The following is a 19,434-nucleotide window of genomic DNA, read 5'->3' as shown; positions in this document are numbered from 1 at the left end:
GTTACATGCAATCTAATATTATACCTCTATTTCCGTAGTTTCTAGAAGTGTTTTGGCCCACATATCGTCATAACTAACTGATTGTCTAGAGGTTATGTTCTCCTCTTCAACATCGGGAGCATCAGTTCCAGCACCTGCAAGAAATTCATTTACCTGCCACAGTTTGTTGGACGAGCACTCATAATCAATGTGAAAAAAAGGATACCAAACCATATACAGGTAGGAATCAAATTCACACAGGTTCCAATCAGAACCATTCCAAAGGGTACTACATCTTGTTGGAAGTTCCATATAGGATTAACATGATGAAGTGGGTAAATTTCTCACCCTGTTCATTGCTGGCGCATTGTTTTCCCACAAACCATCATCTAGCTGTGCTGCCCAAGCACTTGCCAGATCAGCATCAATTGAATTGGAGGACTCTTTAGGTGTAGCTTTAGATTCATATACAAGGTCGGAAATCCCTGTAGCAACAGCTGGATCATTCAAACCGGTCGATGCGCTTATGTTGTGCCGGTTGCGGTAGATATCGATAAGTTTTGCACTGGTCGGATCACAACACAACCATGTGATCAGAAATAGGAACCAATTGATTGCACAAAAGATCATCAGAATGTCATCTTTGAAAAAAATTTCATCAAGGATGGGGAGTGGATGAACTGAAAAAAAAATGTCATTAGTTATGGCTTCAGAACGATCAGATGTCCATGAACAACAAATCTTTCATGATAAAAAATAAATAAATTTATAAAAAGATATCCATGAAAAACAGAATGCTAGAAGTCATGGTTTCGGAACAATCAGTATGCCTAAGAACAAATTCTATGGCATGTGTATATGTAATAATCAATGATGAGAGAGAAATGTAAAATATACGCAAATAAGGAGGGTGAGCAGTTGATAGCCTATACCAAAATTATTATTATTATTAGCAGTATTTTCTTTTTCTTTCTTTCTTTCTTTCTTTTGTTTTTTTTTTGGGCAGCGGATGAAAGTCTTCCCTCTCAGTAGAAAAGAAAAACACGAAAATCAAGACATGTTAGATGAGTTGAAGTTCAGCTGTAATGACGAGAAAAGGGTTTCTTCCTAATTTGATTTAACTTGAACCTTTTTCTGTCATTTGATGGATGTTGGCCAATTTGGAATTAATGGGTGGCCTTAGGTCCTTTTATTTCTGAAAAGTAGTTTGACATTTGTCCACTTGAACTTTTAACAGCAGTCTACCAATGAAACATTTACGGACTCACCTAGTTGGCCCCAGTGGTAGATATTTTGCTCTTGGAACATAACAGAACAAGGAAACCTGATCAAGAAGTTTCTCATGGGTCTCATAGAGTTTCTTAAGCTCGTCGTCAGTCCATTCCTGTTTGTTGTTGTCGTGATTGCGCATATCTCTGCATATCCACATGCAAAACAAGCATAAATCAAGGTCAAACATGGAAACAAAAATCGAACACAAGCATAGTAGTAGGTTTCAGCTCATACTTGATCAGATCATCTTGTGCTTTGTACATTTCATCAAGAACCTTTAGCATCGGACTTATTAAAGACCCAAGACCAGTACCACTAGCACCTTGATCTTCCCCATTACTTAGTTGCATATCTGAAAATTGAGATTGCACGCCACCTAACGCTAAAGCATGTAAAAATTCATAAATCTGTAGTCGAAAAGGCTCCCCAGATCTGATTGCCATTGTTGTCAGAGCTTGAGCAGCAACAATCCGGACCTGGAGTGGTCATTTCACACAGAACGAACCAGCAAACAATGAGGTATATGTATTAGGTAATAAGAGTGTATAGACATACCAGAGTCTAGGAAATGAATCCGTTAGTCAGAAATTCATACCTCCCAGCTACCGCTGAAAGCACACCTCTGAAGCCGGGTCAAAGCACCCGCAAGAGTAGGATTTCGAGAACTAGCGGCAGCCACCATTTTATCTGCATCTAACATCATCAATGCTGTACCAGGAGGTGTTGCAGATTCCCAAGCATATTCAGATGCGGCATAATTTGCATTTTCTCCAAGGAACCATACCTACATGCATTATTAATTCTTAAGAATATTCAATCTTACATAGCTTATTCTTTCATTAATAGAAATTCAATATAATATGTATAACAGGTACTCTCGTATTGCCAGAGAGAGAGAGAGAATGTATTCAAGTAGGATCCTTACTGCTGCCTGCACTAATCTCTGCAATGCCAGAGCCGACTTGGGATCAGATGCAGATACCCTATCTACTGACATGAGCCCCAACATTGATCCAGGTTGCGGTGGTGGTAAATCAAGGACTATCGTAACTGCTTCCAGAGCTGTGTGCTTCCCACTTGGTCCAGCTCCAACGAGGCATGTCTAAAAGAAATACGGATGGGATATGAATAAAGAACCTTTTAGAGTCAAATGGCAAGCTTTCACAGGCATTACAATTATTCTAGAGTGTATGACAAATACATCTGAAAACCCTCGTTGAATTTGAATTAGAAATTCCTAAGCCAACATCTGGAGGTTTCTTTTATAAATGCAGATTAACATAAATTTGACAGGCAGTTGAAATATGCCTCATTGAGCAAAGCTGATCAGTAGAAGTGCAGTCATACATCAGAAGCACCGTGCCTTTATGATGAGGAATTAAAGCTCCAACTTTTAAAAATATAACTTAAAAGAAAATGCAAGGAAAAGAGATAAGAAAGAATCTGTGGGTAGACTGTTTGATGTTTGAGAATAGAAAGAATCTGTAGCCATACTTGAAACAAGAATAGAGAAGCTCATTGTACCGAATTGCTAATAACAGCCAACTGACATAAATAACAAATGAAAATCATAAAAGGGGGGAAAAAGAAGCTATTATGTGGTTGTGAATAAAGTATGAGCCCACCTTCCATAGTAGTTGCAACACATCTGCATCAATCTTTCCTGGAACTTTAGTTGCAAAAATTCTTGCAATTTCAAGAAGTGTGACTGCCATATCTGGAGATGCCTGATAAGAGACCAATGAAGCAAACATTAGAGGCAACGGCAGCCTTAGAGTGTAAGAATTTAAGGACTGAAAAGGACATTTAAATGACGGTAATGCACTGTAAAGGAAAATTGAATGGTAGAACAGAATTCTCTCTTCCGATTTGGAAGCTGCTACCTGTCCAGTAAGAAAAATGAATATTTGATAGTCATCACATTCCCAAGTATAAGCAGATAAACAGATCTCCCAGCTACCAACGAAAGATACCTAGCTTTAATACAATATGGTGAATAAGTTGAAAGAGTGCGGTAACAGGAACCAACCCTGACACCAACCTATGAATACAAATTTTCAGTAGGGGAGTTTCAGATCTTTCTTTCAAAAGAAGCAACCCAAAAGCAAGACTTTCAAAGATTTTAGGTTTTGCTTGTTTTAGGCAATAGAACACTGTTTTCTTCGACAGTGGAACTAATGAAGAAGATGAGAATTTAGAAATAGAAAGTAGCTCTAATATTGGCCATTGAATTCATAAATATCAGTCACTAGAGAAGACATGTCTGTTTGCTAGGTTTTGGCACTGGCTTTAAGCTAAAATAACATTGTTGAATTATTGTTGTGGACTATGAATGACAGTGTAGCATTATGTGTCTTAGTCTTAGAGAATCTGAGCCTATTGATGCATACAGTCACTGGCTTCGCTATCCAAAATAACATTGTTGAATTATCATCACAGATTATGAGCAGCAAATGGTTTTTTTTATGAGTTCTGCTTGTAGTTATATATTGCTGTTTAATATTGTAATGTCATGAACTCATGATGAATGTTAAATAATAACCACTACTAAGAAAAATGTCAAATAATGAAATTTTATTTTTCATATGCTTTTTTTGAAACATAATATTTCCTTTTAAATAAGAAATATCATATTTTCTATACCATAGCAATATTGATGAATGGTGATGTTTGTGAAGCAGCCATGTCTTTTTCCTGTTCCAATTTTTCTTTTCCAAATCTTTCCCTTGTATTTCTTTATTTTCAATATGTTTATATTTTTCTTTGTCGCTGTCAAGCTCGGGACAGTTTTCAGTGTGCTCCTTTTACAAGTTGCTTTCAGCTTCTTCCTTCGCCTCTAGCTGCTATACCGGTTCCATTTGGTTCTATGGAGTTCCGCTTAAAGTCTCAGCATTTGGATGGCTTGTGGGAAGGAATAGAGTGCTAACCGTGTACAATCTCAAGAAAAGAGGAATGCAGATCCCGAACGTCAGTCTCCTTGTATGCAAGCGGAGGAATCAGTCAATCATCTTTTCTTAGTGGATTGTCCATAGGCTGGCAGTCATGTCTTAGGTTGTGCCGCATTCTATGGACGACTTGTTATGTGGTTGGCACATGGATTCAGAAGGAGCTATGGGAAAAAGGAAGTGGAGAATTCTCCTCATGGCTGTGCTCTGGGCTGTTTTGGCGGAAAGAAATAACTGTTGCTTCTGAAATAGGAGCGTTTCGGCTGCAAGGGTCTTTTCGAGAGTCTTAGTAATGTTCAGAGATTGGGCTCCTTAGGCTCTGTCTTAGCTCAGGTTTTGGGCTGCTGTGGAGTAGTCTCTTGTATTTAGTTTCTTTTTTCCTAGTTTTCCTTTCAGTTGTTTGTTTTTCTGTTCCTATTCTCTTTGTTTTTGTCTTTCAATAAAATTTTCAACTTCCAAAAAAAAAAAAAAAAAATCCTTTTTCTATGGTGACCATTACACTTCATGCGTCAATGCTTACAGTTATTTTTTTTTAACTTGTTCCCATCACTTTGATTCTCATTTCCATGGTGATTTTAAACAGTGTAGTTAAACTCGCTAGACATGCCTGAGGCACAACTACCACTGGAATGCCCGAAATGCTTTGGCACGCACCTGAAGATTCTAAAGGCAATTTATTAAAAAAAAATAAATTATTTTAGTATTGTATATGTTATGTATAGATACATATCGATTTTTTAATAGTTTTAGCTCTAAAACTAACTTACCACAATGAAATAAACTAATTCGAAAAGTTATTATATATTTTAAATAGAGTGATAGTTAGACAACACTTCGAAAAACATACACCTACTCAAAATACCGATGAATCCACAAAACCCTAGAATTTCATATTTCCCCAATTTCCCAAACCCAAAAATCCTAATTTTATAAAATTCCCAATTCCTCTTAGCTCAACCCACATCCGCATTTTTTCCTAAATTCCCCCAATTCAACCATAATGTTCCAATTTCCTCAAACCCTAACCCTAAATTTCCTAATATCCTCCACTCTCCCAAATTCCCCAATGCAAAATCATAATTCTGCTAAAATCCTTCAATTTTGCAAACCCTAAGGGCCCGTTTGGACAGGTGGATTGGAAGGGATTGAATGGTATTAGGGTGGATGGCATGGATTTCAAGGCAATGATGGTGTTGTCAGTGGATTGTCTTAAGATCCATGGGATTGATATATCCCGGGATTGCAATATCGAGTCTGTTTGGCACGCCTAGCCAATCCCGGGATTAAATCTTCCCATCCCTTCCGATCCCTCGAACCAAGCACGTCCCAGGCAAATTTGAATGGATTAGGGTGGACTGGATGGGATTTAAAGGTAATGATGGTGTTGTCAGTGGATTGTCTTAAGATCCATGGGATTGCTAGATTCCAGGATCAGATCACCCAGTCTGTTTGGCACGCCCGGCCAATCCCGGGATTTAACTTCCAATCCCTTCCAATCCGCCCAGCCAAACGAGCCCTAAAAACCCAAAATTTCAATGTCCCAAAATCCTGTAACCTAAGGGCCTATTTGTCTTTGCTAACGCAAGTTTTTTTTTTTCCTTTTTGTGATTTTGTTTTGAAAATCACTTTTTTAGGCTTATTAAGTATGTTTGGTTTTAAAAAATTTAAAAAAAAAAAAAAAAAAATTTTAAAAAAACAATTTTACAAATTTGCACTTTTTCTATAGTGCCAAGCCCCCCATTTCCTACTATCATTTCTACTTCTACAAATTTGCGAAATGCATATAGATAAAATTGAAGATCTCTCTTTTTTGTTGGAAGGTTTGTTAATTGCACATGAGTTTTGAACCATACACCTCCACACATGTGCCATCATGGCACGTAGGTCCAAAATCAAATCCATTCATCAAATGATCCGACCATGTTTTCCATAAAATTAATCTGGTCCACTCAGAAGGTGACCCCAATATTGGAACCAAATGGATGCGTTAGAAAACTTCAGCCAAGTGTTTTAGAGCTGTCCGTTTGCTTTGCAAACTGTGGCACACCTAACCGGTGGATCAACCTAATTCTTGGGCTAGGGCATCAATATAGGTGCGTCTTTCTAATGAATGGATAGGACCTCAGACCTATGTGCCATGATGGTAAACATGTGGCGTGTACACAAGTTGTATTGCACATGCAGGTGGGCTTAGAAAATCTCATCTTTGGAGAAGCCAAACTGGCGCGACTTTCCTATAACCTCCACCTGCACCATTGTGGGGCCCAATGCGATGATTCTGCAACATCCGCTCCATCCATCTGTTTCACCATATTATGCAATTATGTGACTCCAAAATGAGGTAGATCCAAGGCTTAAGTAGGCCACGCCACAAATATAGTGAGGATTCAATTGTCACCATTAAAAACTTCCTGTGGATTTTTTTTATTTTTTTTGAAAGATGATGCAATTTATTAGGGCCAGAGGCCAAAAGAAAACGAAACTATACACAACAAAGAGGAACAAAGACAACTACAGAAAAAGCTGAAGAGAAAAGATGATACAACTCCAAACCCAAGCTCAACGAGATCAATGAGCCCACTCAAACACCCCATTGACTACCCCACCCGAAGAATTGCGGAGATTCCGAAAGAACACGACTATTTCTCTCCAACCAAAAAGACCAAAGTGAAGCCAAAAGCGCCAACCTCCATTTCCGAGAGGAGAAGCAACCACCCGAATCGTCATGCCAAGACAAATACAAGGAATCAATCAATGCAAGCATAACCCAAGATTCTTCTGAAGATTGGAGAATGTCTTACCAAACAATTCTAGAGGAGCATTGAATAAAAAGATGATCCACTGATTCCTCCGCTTTGAGGCAACGGATGAGAGCATTAAGAAGCACCATGCCTCTTTTTTAGAGATTGTCTATCGTCAAAATCCTTTTTCTCCCAACTAGCCAGGCAAAGGCAGCAACTTTCGACGGAGAACCAAGGGACCAGACGAGAGAAAAGCAGTGGCTTTCAACCCTGACTCTGAATTAAACAAACACATAAAGAGAGGATCGAGTTCCAAACCAGAGAGTCATTTACTCTCAGCAAGATTGAGAAATCCCGTAGACGAAATAAAAGAATAAGCAAGCTATCAAATTCAAAGTCTAGGAGATTCCTACGATAATGGGGGGCCCAGGCACCAGAACCATTCTCGAAAGAGAAGTAATCAGCAACAACGATATTAGCTAATGGGTAGAAGACTACCAGGTTTGGAAAATCTAAATGGAGCGGGGTGTCCTGTCCCCGCACCAAATATCATCCCAGAGCCTGACCATGGAACCATCCCCAATAGCAAAGCTGACCCCATTTAGCACCTTAGGGGCAACCCGATAGATTGCTATCTAGATAAAGGAGGCACAACAAAATTAGTCTTTAATCCACCACCTCATAGTGTTAACCCGTATTTTGCAACGATGATACTACGCCACAAAGTTGGCTCCTCGACACCAAATCTCCAAACCCTTTAACCCAAAAGAGCATAATTAACAAGGTCTAGCCTCCTGATCCCAGCTCCCCCTTGAAAGGATGACAAACTTCTTTCCAATTCAAAAGGTGATATTTACCGATAAGGGCTCCATCTTGCCAGAGAAAATCCCTTCTGAGTCTATCAATACTCTTGAGCACTACTTTGGGGCATCTAAATAAGGACATGAAATAGATAGGCAAATTGGATAGACAATATTTCATAGGGGTTAAACTTACCCCCTAAAGAGAGCAACCTACTCTTCCAGAGGCTAAGCTTCCGCTCCATTCTCTCAACAACTTTATCCCAAACCCAAAGATGACCCACAAGTTTGCCCAAACGTAAGTGGAAGGAAAGGCCCCTAGCACACAACTGAAAATCTTCTTAAGAGAGGAAAGCTCTTTCATAGAGGTGTGAATCCTGAATCACAGACTTGAATAAATTGATTTTCAACCTAGCAATAAACTCGAACCAACAAGCTGAGGATCTCAAAATTGGCCACCATAGAGTCCTTAGCGTTGTAAAACAGAACAATGTCATCCGCAAAATACAAATGAGGAATCTGATGTAGAAAATTGGCCATAGAGAAGCCTCTGAATAAACCCACTGCTTGCCTTCCAGATAGCAACCCGCTAAGAGCTTCAGACACAATCAAGAAGAGGATAGGGAAAGGGGGATCCCCCTAATGCGGGCAGTAGAACTTGAAAAAAAAATGGAGATCCATTGATTAGAACTGAAAAGGAGGTCGGGAAAACACAACAATGGACCCATTGTCTCCACTTTTCTCCAAAACCCATCCTCCTTAATACATAGTCAAGAAAATCTCAATTGACATGGTCATAAGCCTTTTCTATATCCAATTTACAGACCACACTTGTATTCCCCAATTTATGACAAGAGTCTAAGCATTCATGGGCAATTAGGGGTCTATCAACGATTCGTCGGCTTGAGATGAAGGCACTCTGGAAAGCCGAAACCACTTTAGGGGAGGCTAATCTAATTACTTAAGATTTTAGACACTATCTTATAAGGGCCCCCGATCAGGCTAATAGGCCTAAAAAATTTTGGCCATCAACACCTGAGCATTTGGAGATACGGACGAGAAAGGTGCATCCCAACTCGGAAGAGAACCGAGTCATATCAAAGAATTCCACCAAAAAATCAAACAAATGCTTATGAACCCAATCCCAAAAGGATTGAAAAAACAACAAAGGGAACCCGTCTGAACCCGTCACGAAGGCATCCAATCATTGAACTTTTGCCGAGAAAACATGAGAATTCCTTTTTAAACTTTGAATGATTGGTGAAGGACTAGTAAAGCCGACCCCCAAGCATGAGGCTATGATGGTGGTGATTTAATAGAGTGGATAAATTTATTAATGGATAAAAGAAATTGATTCTTCATTAATTGTAAAACTTCAATTGCCCAATCATTAAAGGCAAAATGTGTGGTTAGAAATGTAATGGTTGTGAGGAAAGGGAGGAATCTGATTATTGATTTGGGGGGTGGCGCGGTGGAGGAGAGAGAGAGAGAGAGGGTTGGTTTCTCTCCATGTTCATAAGGTTGAAGTGAACATTGAAGCAGATTTGTTTTGGTTTATTTCCTCTTTTCTTTTTTTTTCATTGCTACTCTTTTCCGTATTCTCTTTTTTATTAATAAAATAAATATTGATAGAAAGGAAATGCATACGTCAAAACACAATTACATAATGGAAGGCACTTAGAACAAATAATGAAAGGCACTTCTCACTGCACCAAGATCACAACTACACATTTTTATTGAAAAATCCAATTTGTATTACCATTTAACATGAATGAGAAGTATACTGTGCACAGATACAAAATTTTCTATCCAACAATCTTTCATTGAATAGGCAAAGGATTGCTCCCAACTCAAATAATTACAAAACCCATACTGCAAGCTAAGTTCCTGTACCAAAGGACACTAGAAAGCTCAAAATGAAGCCAAACTCAAAAATCATGAATAAATACTAAAATATCCAACGCAAAGTATTGAGTAATAGCATGTCCATCAGATGTTTTGTTTCTTTGTCCATCTCCCCAACAAAAAATTGCAAAAGGCTTCAAATCTCCAACTCCTAAACAGTCTAAAACAGAAAGCCAACCAATTGAGAATTACCCCTAAAGAAACCCAGATAATAATGGTCCCTTACAAACATGCTGATTACAAATAAATAAATAAGATGTTGCATTCTAAAGACGGATAAAAAATTAACAAGCAAGATAGTTTATGCCTTACAATGCATACCACAAGACAGTCAATAAAGATGGAGACAGCTCTGATATTACTTGCTTGCATTTGTGAAAGAAAATGCATTGAACTTGAGGCTTTTTTACGAACATAGTTCTAAGACAAAAAGAATACAAAAAAAAAAAAAAAAAAACTATCACATTTGAGAAATACCTTAAATCGTGCGTGCAAAGTAAGCAAGATATCATTCAATAATGTTGACGGCCAAGCTGGATCAGAAAGCTCACATGCAATGATAGATCCCAGTTCCTCAAATGATTCATGCGGACTTTGCATCCAGATCAAAGCCTTTATGACCATCGCTCGAACATAAACACATTCACATGCTACAGTTGTGCGCACTACTTCCATCAGTGAAGCTAGTAAGCTTGCAACTGTATCCTTTCCACCAGTTCCGTTAGATAACAAAGAAGCCTTTGTCCGGGTAGCTGCAAAGTGAAGATAGCGATCACATCATGACATTTATTGTATTGAAATATATAATATCCATCAGGTATAATGCACAGCAATGTCCTACTATTCTTCGCCAGTGAATACTTTTAAATCATAAGCGGAAAAAATGATAACACTGCAGGAAGGCGGAGCTAACGTCAAAAATTTGAGGCGAATGAATCTGGCTCTTCTAGGCAAATGGACGTGGTGTCTAGGGTCTGAACCTGAAGCTTTGTGGACGAGGCTAGTCAAAGGCAAATATGGGCATTCTAAGGGAGGATGGTGGACTAAAGACTCTTCTCGTTATAGGGCATCCCACCTGTGGAGAGGAATTCTCAAGGCTAAACAATCCGTTCTCGATCACATCAGTTTTGAGCTGGGCAGTGGGTCCGCTGTCCGATTTTGGGAGGATCTCTGGATGGGTGATTCGTTGTGGAAAGATTGATTCCCCAACACATTCCGTCTGGAACCTGTCAAAAACAGATTCATATCTGATTACTATTCCCTTTCAGCCAACAATACTGTCTGGGATATGAGATGCACTAGGAACCTTAATGACAACGAGTTCTCTGAATTCGTGGACCTCATGGACTGTATTTCTAAAGCAGTGCCACAGCCCTCAGCCCCTGATACACTTATCTGGAACATTCATCAGTCAGGTTCTTTCACGGTAAAATCCCTCTACGCCTCCCTATCCCCCTCCCTATCCTCCCCAGTTTGTGCTTCCCCCTTCATTTGGAAAACCCCGGCTCCTCCTAAAGTTATTTGCTTCGGTTGGTTAGCGGACCGTAATCGTATCTTAACAATGGACAACATCAGAAAGAGAGGTATGCAGATTGTGAACATCTGTTTGTGTTGCATGCAAGACGCGGAAACGGTGGAGCATCTTCTGGTGCATTGCCCTTTCATCTCCCAAATATGGATAGACTTCTGTCAAAGATTCAGCATTTCCTGGTGCCTCCCTCAATCAGCTCATCTCCTTCTGGCTTATTGGCCAGGTTTCAGGCTCGGCAAGCAAAGATCTTCCATTTGGAAAATGGCTATTTTGGCCATTTGGTGGTCTGTGTGGCTTGAAAGGAACAAGAGATGCTTTAATAACACCTCTTCCCCTCCTTCAGCTGTTGGGTCTAGAGCCAAGAGGCTTATAGTGGAATGGGCACCAAATCTCAAGGGGTTAAAAGATGTTGATTTTTGTTTTTTAGGGATTTAGAGCTTGTCTGCTATCTCAGCAGCTTTGCTCTTTTTCGCCTTCTCCTCTTGTTCTCCTTTTTCCTTTTTTAATGAATTTTCTCGTTACCTTTTTAAAAAAATAAATAAATAAATAAATTTAAAATAAAAAAAAATGATAACATTGCGAGTGTATTAAAACAACAATGGTTTTCCAATTGCTAATCTGTTTATTGCTAAAATTTGCTAACCTAAGTTGAATGCATCCAAAAAATACAGTATAAGATCACAAGGCGATGACATAATTGTGACATTGCAAAATGATGTCTGAGCTTCCAGCTTTCCAAACATTATCTTCGAATTGCAATAGCTTGTTAATTTGTCGATGCTACAATTGAATCGTAGCATAAACCTAGAAGAAGAAGAAGAAGAAGAAAAAGAAATGCGGCAAAATGGCAAGAATGTATAAGCTATTTTTTCATACTTCCAATGCACCGAACAGCTAAAAGAACCCTTCAGTTTGCATGTTACTAGGAAAGTGCACAGCAATAAAGAGGTTCAAAGATCTCATATATCAGAATCCTCTAAATGACTTCACCTTCTACTATTCCAATTTTTGTGCACTTCACATTACAGCCTTCCCTTCGCAAGGGATAGACAGATTCATGAACCACACACATATTCATTTTGGCAAGCATGTATACGGAAAACATGATTCTGAAAAGGCCAATGGCCCGGCAGAAAAATTCTCAAACCATCTCACTATTTGCTAGCAGTCATATCAGGTCAGATCAGACAATGCATGGTCTGTTCAGGGTCTGACCTGATCTGTAGTTTGGACTCATATATGCAGTGCCTAGATCAGACACATGCAGGGTCCAAACTACAGATCAGATCTATTCAACTATCCCCATTGAATATATCGACCACATGAAAGGTCTTGGTTGAGCTGGTGGACCATCTGGATCAGATCAAGGGCCTGATGATAGATCTGCATGAAATCAATAGTCGGTTTTGACTGCAGGACCTACAGATTCAATCAGATGGTTCTATCTGACAGAACAATCGACCTGTGGCACCCCTAGACCCCAGGATCAATTGGATGTCTTTATAGTGCTTTATATACTAACTGTATGCAGGTTTTGAGGTTTTGCAGAAACCATATGGCCTATCTACACCATATGGCTACAGCTCCCATATGGTTGGTATATAATAAATTCTGGATTATTTGAACTCTCATTTCAGTTTCATTCTTTATGTATTCTGTTTCATTCCAAGTTTTGAGACAATATAGGGAGGGTTATTATTTGGGCCAATAGACTTCAAGCCTTTGCTTCTTTGGCTTAAACTAAAGACTATACATAGCCATGCATATGGGATGGAGGGATATTATTATGGGATTTTGATTGATGTTTTTCCTAGTGAGAAATTTTGCCCAGAGGTAAGACTCCTCTAGGCCCCTATGGTGAGACTACTTAGAGTTATTGCTTGGTGGTGGTATTTTCTTTCCCTTCTTCTTTCAGTTCTTTTCTTTCCTATTTTCTGCTGCAATTGAAAATCTTATTAATCTTGGGGCACAATCTTGGAGATTTTATCTTCTAATTGGTATGTGATCTATCCTATTCAAAACATTCAAGTTGTACTACATCAGACTCGGCCATGACAGTACCTCTGGTATGTTAATTAGACAAATCAAGAGTACTGTGCCACCAGCCAAAATTACAAAAATAAAAATGCATCCAATCACTTCCCTCATAGAAAACATCAATTATCAGACATTCAAGGATGAAGCACAAAACTGCACAAAGGGCATTAAACATGTAGTAGTACTTCTGAAAGAGACTACCTTCAGGTTGTGAGCTTTCGTTGAGATCTGGGTCAATTGAATCAGTGTTTTCAGAATATCCTTGAAGATGGGCTCCTTCATCCATGTCATAGACACCTAAAGCAAATGCCGCGGCCCTACTTTTCCCTATCTCCTGCACAACTCTTGCTGCTGCATGAAGGACAGGCCGAGAGAAACTTCGGAAAGAAGTCTCAAGTCTAACAAAGAAGGCAAAGAAAATCAAAAGGATGTCAGAATAAATAAACAAATAAATAAAAGCACAAGCATACACAACTGTAGCTTTGACAATAATCAAACTCCCCAAAAAAAATGACAAACAAGCATGGCTCTAGCAAAGTTCTGATAACAGAAAAAATAAAATAAGATAAAATAAAATACACAACCGATGAACTACTCAAACCTTCTCATTACAAGTTTGATGAGAGGCTGCGGACGCCTGAGTTTTGAAGAAGGTTTTTCATTGGGAGACTTTGGTGGGAGGCCGTCTTTTGATTCCTTTGATGCAACAGATGGTGCCTCAGGTAACTTCAGAATTTCTCTAGTCAATCTAATCCATCCAGCAGCTCGCTCTTCAGCCCTACAATAAATTCATGTCAGAAAGAAGAAACGGGTTATGAAGCAAAAATACTGGACTGACTGAATCACAATCTTCATGCTCCACGCAGAGAGCGTCTGCCAAAAAGCTAAGTACAAATCGAGATAAAACAAATACCTCTCCGTGTTATCAAATTTGCCCAAAACGCACAGTATTGCCTCAAAACAAACTCTGTCACTGGGATCCAGAAGAAGTTGATATAGCACAGAGGTGAACTGAGATTTAATGTCAGGCCTTTCTGCACATATATATAATATTTAAGACATCTAAGAAATCCATAGTTACAGACTATTTGGGAAGCTAAGAAAATTTAAAGTTCCACTTACCATCTAATGCACGAGCTCTAGATAATGTATGGCACAATCTAGCAAGCGAAACCCTAGCAAGAACATCATGCAAATGGAGCACATCCTGCAAAGCACCTGATTCATATAACACCTATCACCGTTCAGAGGCTGTAAAATACAAGACTTTTAAATGTACATAATCACACAAAAGTAGATGCATAAGCACCATATCACAGGTTGGACCTACAAACACCATACAATGTATGAACTTGTTACATCCTGTTTTGGACATAAAGACAATTTATAGATCGTTCACAGTCACCTATCGAGTTCACAGGGTTTTTGGTTTGAGTCACCATGCAATGACCATGCAAAGGCAGCACCCCTCACATGTTGAGCCTATTCGTAAGTAGTAAAAGGTTCCATGTCAAGTTCAAAATATGTTCAACTTCAGTCACCATGCAACAAACCTTGCGAAGTCAGCTGATGTCATATTTCGATATCATAAAGTTTATTTATATATAGAGCAGTAGTCACGTATCAAGTTCACAATGGGTTCAACAAGGGTCACCAAGCAATTGCCACATATTGATTTCACAATTGGTTCAACAAGGGTCACCACATAATATCTGTGCAAAGTCAATATACCTTGCATCTTGAGGCTATTCATAAATGCTCCAAGGTTGCACCCCTCGAATGCAACATGCAATAGTCTAACATAAATAAAAGGAAGATTTTGCTGTGGATTCAATCCAGTATAGGTACGCAACTACCATGATCAAAACACTCTCTTGGGATGAAAAATCTGCACATTTCTGTTTCATATCGGGTTTTCATATAAAGATTACTATATTTAATGAACTAAACAGTTAAATCCAACAGGATGCATTTTGTTAAAAGATGTTGAGAAGCCAGCAGTGCAGATATTGGCAATCAAAAGCCAATATCTGCAGTGTTGGATGCAGACATTGGCACAGCAGATCGGCAGAGTTAATGAGGTCCCATACTTGGTTAAGCCCAAGTCATGGCTAGGTATAACCAAGAGCATAATATCTAATTTCTCTGTCCTCGGAACATTTTAAGCATAAAAGTTATCAATCGATCTAGGAGTCATTTAAAAGATGCATTCATAATTAAATCATTTGCTAGTGGCCCAAGCATGTTGTGTGCTTTTTGCGAATTGTGCATATTGGCTGCTCTGCTCATATTACACCAAACTAGAAAATGACCGTATCTGATTCTACTAAGACAGCATAGAGCTTGAACATAAGGGCCAAAATATAACAAAAAATGAAATGCATACCTCCAGGAAGAGCAAGCTTTCCTGCACGCCAAGGAAGAAAGAAAAAATGTTAGTGGAGGGACTGAAAACACCCAAAAAAAATAAAAAACTATGGGGGCAAATATGCAGATATGTTTGGGTTTCTTGGTGTAAATGAGAGGGGCTGCAAAACCACGCAACTGCATGCAAATTATACATGCACTTGAAGGTACCTACGCATGCATGTGAAGACAATTTAAGTGACTCACGTACATAATGCAGTACTGTGTATGGCAGGTGCAACACACATAGAGGGAGGAAGCGTTTTGCAAGATGTGGGAGAGCGGTGGAGTGGTTGTAAAAGGGGAGCTATTTGATACTCTGGCAATGTTTGACCATGATAAACAAGACCTAGTAATTGTACAGGTGGCATATACTGCTCAATTTAACAGTACAAATTGAAAAACCTGCTGCAAATGGGTCATGATCCAAAAATCATAGTCTGAGAAATCCTAAACCATGATTAGTAGACTGATGTTTGGTAAATTCAGACCATTGGATATTTCTCACTGAACCATCCTTGAATGTCCACCAATCAGGCATTAGTTAATTAAATCAGTACAATATTTTGATTTATAGTCCATCAAATTATGGATAACAATTTGAATGGTTTAATGTGAGTTACTTGTATGCGAAGTATACAATTTATCTGTACCTGTGTATGAACACTTGAACAATCACTCCTTGCCTGAGTGTCAAGGGTGTCCTCTATGTAAGAATTAGATAGGTTTGGCGGCAAGCATGGATTCAACTCAATTTTACCTAAATGCCCTTATATTTAGTTTAAAATCATTCCATGTCCTTAAATAATGCATAGTTTTAGCAAATCAATAAAACTAATTGCATGACGATTTTATCCCCTATGGGTCTGTCTTCTCCTCTCATTACATACAGCTTAGCTTATGCTTGCATAGTGTGCTTTACTACATACACAGGTATGCATTAAGCAAGCTAAACGGCAACATGTGTTCGGGTGAAAAATGCCCCAGGATGATCCCATAAGCCATTAGTGTAAAATATTTTTTTTTCTTTGAAGTTTGAAAGGTATAGTGTAAAAGAATATAATATGCCAAATTAACAAACTGACCTAATGCCATTGCAACTGAATATGGATCCCTTGTAGCCAAATCAGAGATAATTGCCAGCGCATGTCTCACTGCAACTGGATCAGAAAATGAAACCCTGTAGTAACCAATGCTCTCAAAGTGAAATTAACCAATTTAATATTCATTTAATTCAAAATTGATACTAAAAAATGTTAGACCACTCACTAATGTAATCCATTGTCAGAAGGAAAAAGTAAAAGATCTTCCTACCCCTGTATAGCTCGATGGAGGAATGCTGGATTTCCTGGATCTAGAGGAAGTCTTCTCAGACCACTAAGTGCAGCATATTGCAAGTTGCTCCGAATAATGGACTGTAAAAGATTATAACGAGAACATTACTATGTATTATGCGAAAAGAAAACATTACTATGCATTACGAGAGACCAGCAAGGATGGCTGATTAGCACAAAGAATAGTTGTACTGATAAAATGCATCACAACAACAGCTTTTAGTACACGCTTAGAGAACACGAGAGTGAAAATCATATCATTTAAGAAGTTTGGATTCAGATGTGTGGAAAGCCATCAATCCACAATCTCCGCCAACGTGGAATGATTCTTCCAAATGTCTGCCTTCAATGCTATAAAGATGAAGAGTTGATGAGGACATCTGACCGTTCAGAGTGTACCGACGGGGGAGGATAGCGACACAGCCTTTTTTGTGGCTAGACGAGTGTTACATGGGGCCCGCGGGGTCTAGTTCACATCCCTAGCCATCGTAGAAGACCTCGCGTGCATGGTTTGTGCATCTTTGAAGATGCATGTGGGCTGCATATTGTGGAGTTCCAGACCATTGGATCAACTATACACGTCAAAATTAGAGTGTTTGTGATGATCATTTCATCAAGTACTCCTAAATACTTCAAAATTAGTATTAATTAACAGCCGGTTGAAGGAAATTTCAAAAAAAAAAAAAAAACATGGAGAACATGAAGAACCAATGAATATCGAAATCAAAGCTTCGACTCCATAATTTTTCATGCAAAACATGAAGAACCAATGGATTTGTAACCATTTGACATTGATTAAATATAATTTCAACAAAAAAAAAAAAGGATCGGAAATTGAAAATGCTTACTAGATCGAACATGTGAGATATATCGGCACTACCGGTACGTTTCGTATCGCACAGGTGGGATACAAGATTTATCGTGGGATATATCGGCCGATATCTTTGATATTTAAAACAATGGGTACGACCAAGTATGGCCGTACATGTGCACGGTTAGGGAGATTGGTTGGATGGGAGTTTGAGACAGGTTAGGTTGCGGGTGTAAGGATTGGCAGAAGGAAAAATTAAGGATGGAGACGAAGATGATTTGTTGTTGGAGAAAGAAGAAAAGAGAACTAGAAAGTAAAAGAAAGAGATGAGAAGAAATACCTTTTGATGGAAGAGAAAGTAAGAGAATGATAACTTGGATTTACTCCATGGCATCACACCAAATCACTCCAATCACGAGATTTGCTTCATCTCAAAGCAAAGAGAAAGAAGTACTTTTTTTTCATATATTCAATAATGGGCTAGGGCACCTGTTGTTGTGCCTCAATGGTAGACTCTCTGAAGTTTCAACGTGAGGTCACGGATTCGAGCATCCCTTGTGGTGCAAGTGCGCGAGAGTGTGTGGGGTGTGAGTGTGTGGGTGGGTGTGACGTGTGAGTGTGTTTAAAAATAATAATAATAATGGGCCAGAGTGTGCACATACAAGCCTTTATAGTCTCAGCAAAGACTTTTTACAAAAGACGCTCTCAGATAAAAAGTTTTACATAAAGACTCTTAATAAAATAAAATTTGTTCCTAACTCCCTAAACTCAGCGAAAATATAGTTAAACCAAAAAAAAAAAAAAAACCAAACATATAAACAACTAAATAAACTAAACTATTTCATGGCCCACAATCAAGATGTCCAATGACGATGATCCAATGGTCGGAATGGTCCAACTACATAGCCCACATGCATCTTCCGAGTGCGGGGCCTTCAAAGATGCATAATCATACATGTGGGGTCTTTAACAGGCTAGACACTCGAATTGGGCTCACGGGGCCCCATGTATGCATCACCTAGCCATAAAGAAACAAGGGCTCTCCTCCTCCTCTAGTATACTCTGACTGGTAATTGGATGTCCTCATCATATTTGCAGAATATAAGATTGATCGCAGAAGTGAATAAAAGAGTGGTTGTACTTTCTGATGTTCATATTCAATGCCAAACAGTCATCAAAAGAAAACAAGTTGATGCCATTGCAGACAAAACAATGTAAATGAGCATGGACAGAAACTGAATTTGAATGTGAGGAAACAGTTACTCTTCCAAATCCCCAGTAATGGTTTAATTAATCTTACCTCCTTATCGCCACCCTGTTTACCGAATACACCTTTCTTGCGCTTTTTTGCATCAGCTACCTACAATTCAAATGCAAAGACCTTTAGAACTCAACATGCATTTCCTAAAGAGCTTAAATAAGCACTGCTACCAAGTAACAGTGTTCCAATTATCGACAATATCGGCGATAATATTGATATCGCCAAGGTGCCAATACAGATAAGGCTGGAAAACCAGAAATTTCTAGGTATTGGCGATATATCGCCAAATATCGCTTGTATCGCCGAAATATCAGCAAAATATGGTTATCGCCACAGTCCCGGTACATATATTCCCAGGTATCAGCGATATCACTGATTCAGCTGGTCCGGGAAATTCGTGCAAAAATAGAAG

The 19,434-nt window shown here is 38.9% G+C and overlaps 1 protein-coding gene across 2 annotated transcripts in view; it reads right to left on the bottom strand.

The window, feature by feature from the left end:
• LOC131252645 (uncharacterized) overlaps positions 1-19,434 on the bottom strand; it is a 32,926-nt gene that overhangs the window by 3,233 nt on the left and 10,259 nt on the right. For both annotated transcript variants that reach the window (XM_058253298.1, XM_058253299.1), the window contains exons 6-21: positions 19,062-19,121; positions 16,931-17,031; positions 16,702-16,796; positions 15,597-15,617; positions 14,333-14,428; positions 14,124-14,244; positions 13,812-13,988; positions 13,412-13,608; positions 10,120-10,394; positions 2,877-2,978; positions 2,177-2,353; positions 1,847-2,035; positions 1,486-1,727; positions 1,248-1,394; positions 328-544; positions 25-153 (exon numbers count right to left, since the gene is read on the bottom strand). In XM_058253298.1, the coding sequence (XP_058109281.1) occupies positions 25-153; positions 328-544; positions 1,248-1,394; positions 1,486-1,727; positions 1,847-2,035; positions 2,177-2,353; positions 2,877-2,978; positions 10,120-10,394; positions 13,412-13,608; positions 13,812-13,988; positions 14,124-14,244; positions 14,333-14,428; positions 15,597-15,617; positions 16,702-16,796; positions 16,931-17,031; positions 19,062-19,121 (2,346 nt within the window). The remainder of the gene's footprint in view (positions 1-24; positions 154-327; positions 545-1,247; positions 1,395-1,485; positions 1,728-1,846; positions 2,036-2,176; positions 2,354-2,876; positions 2,979-10,119; positions 10,395-13,411; positions 13,609-13,811; positions 13,989-14,123; positions 14,245-14,332; positions 14,429-15,596; positions 15,618-16,701; positions 16,797-16,930; positions 17,032-19,061; positions 19,122-19,434) is intronic.

The sequence above is a fragment of the Magnolia sinica genome, chromosome 8, assembly GCF_029962835.1.
Source record: "Magnolia sinica isolate HGM2019 chromosome 8, MsV1, whole genome shotgun sequence".
Lineage (NCBI taxonomy): Eukaryota > Viridiplantae > Streptophyta > Magnoliopsida > Magnoliales > Magnoliaceae > Magnolia > Magnolia sinica.
This window is presented reverse-complemented; position numbering and strand designations above follow the sequence as displayed.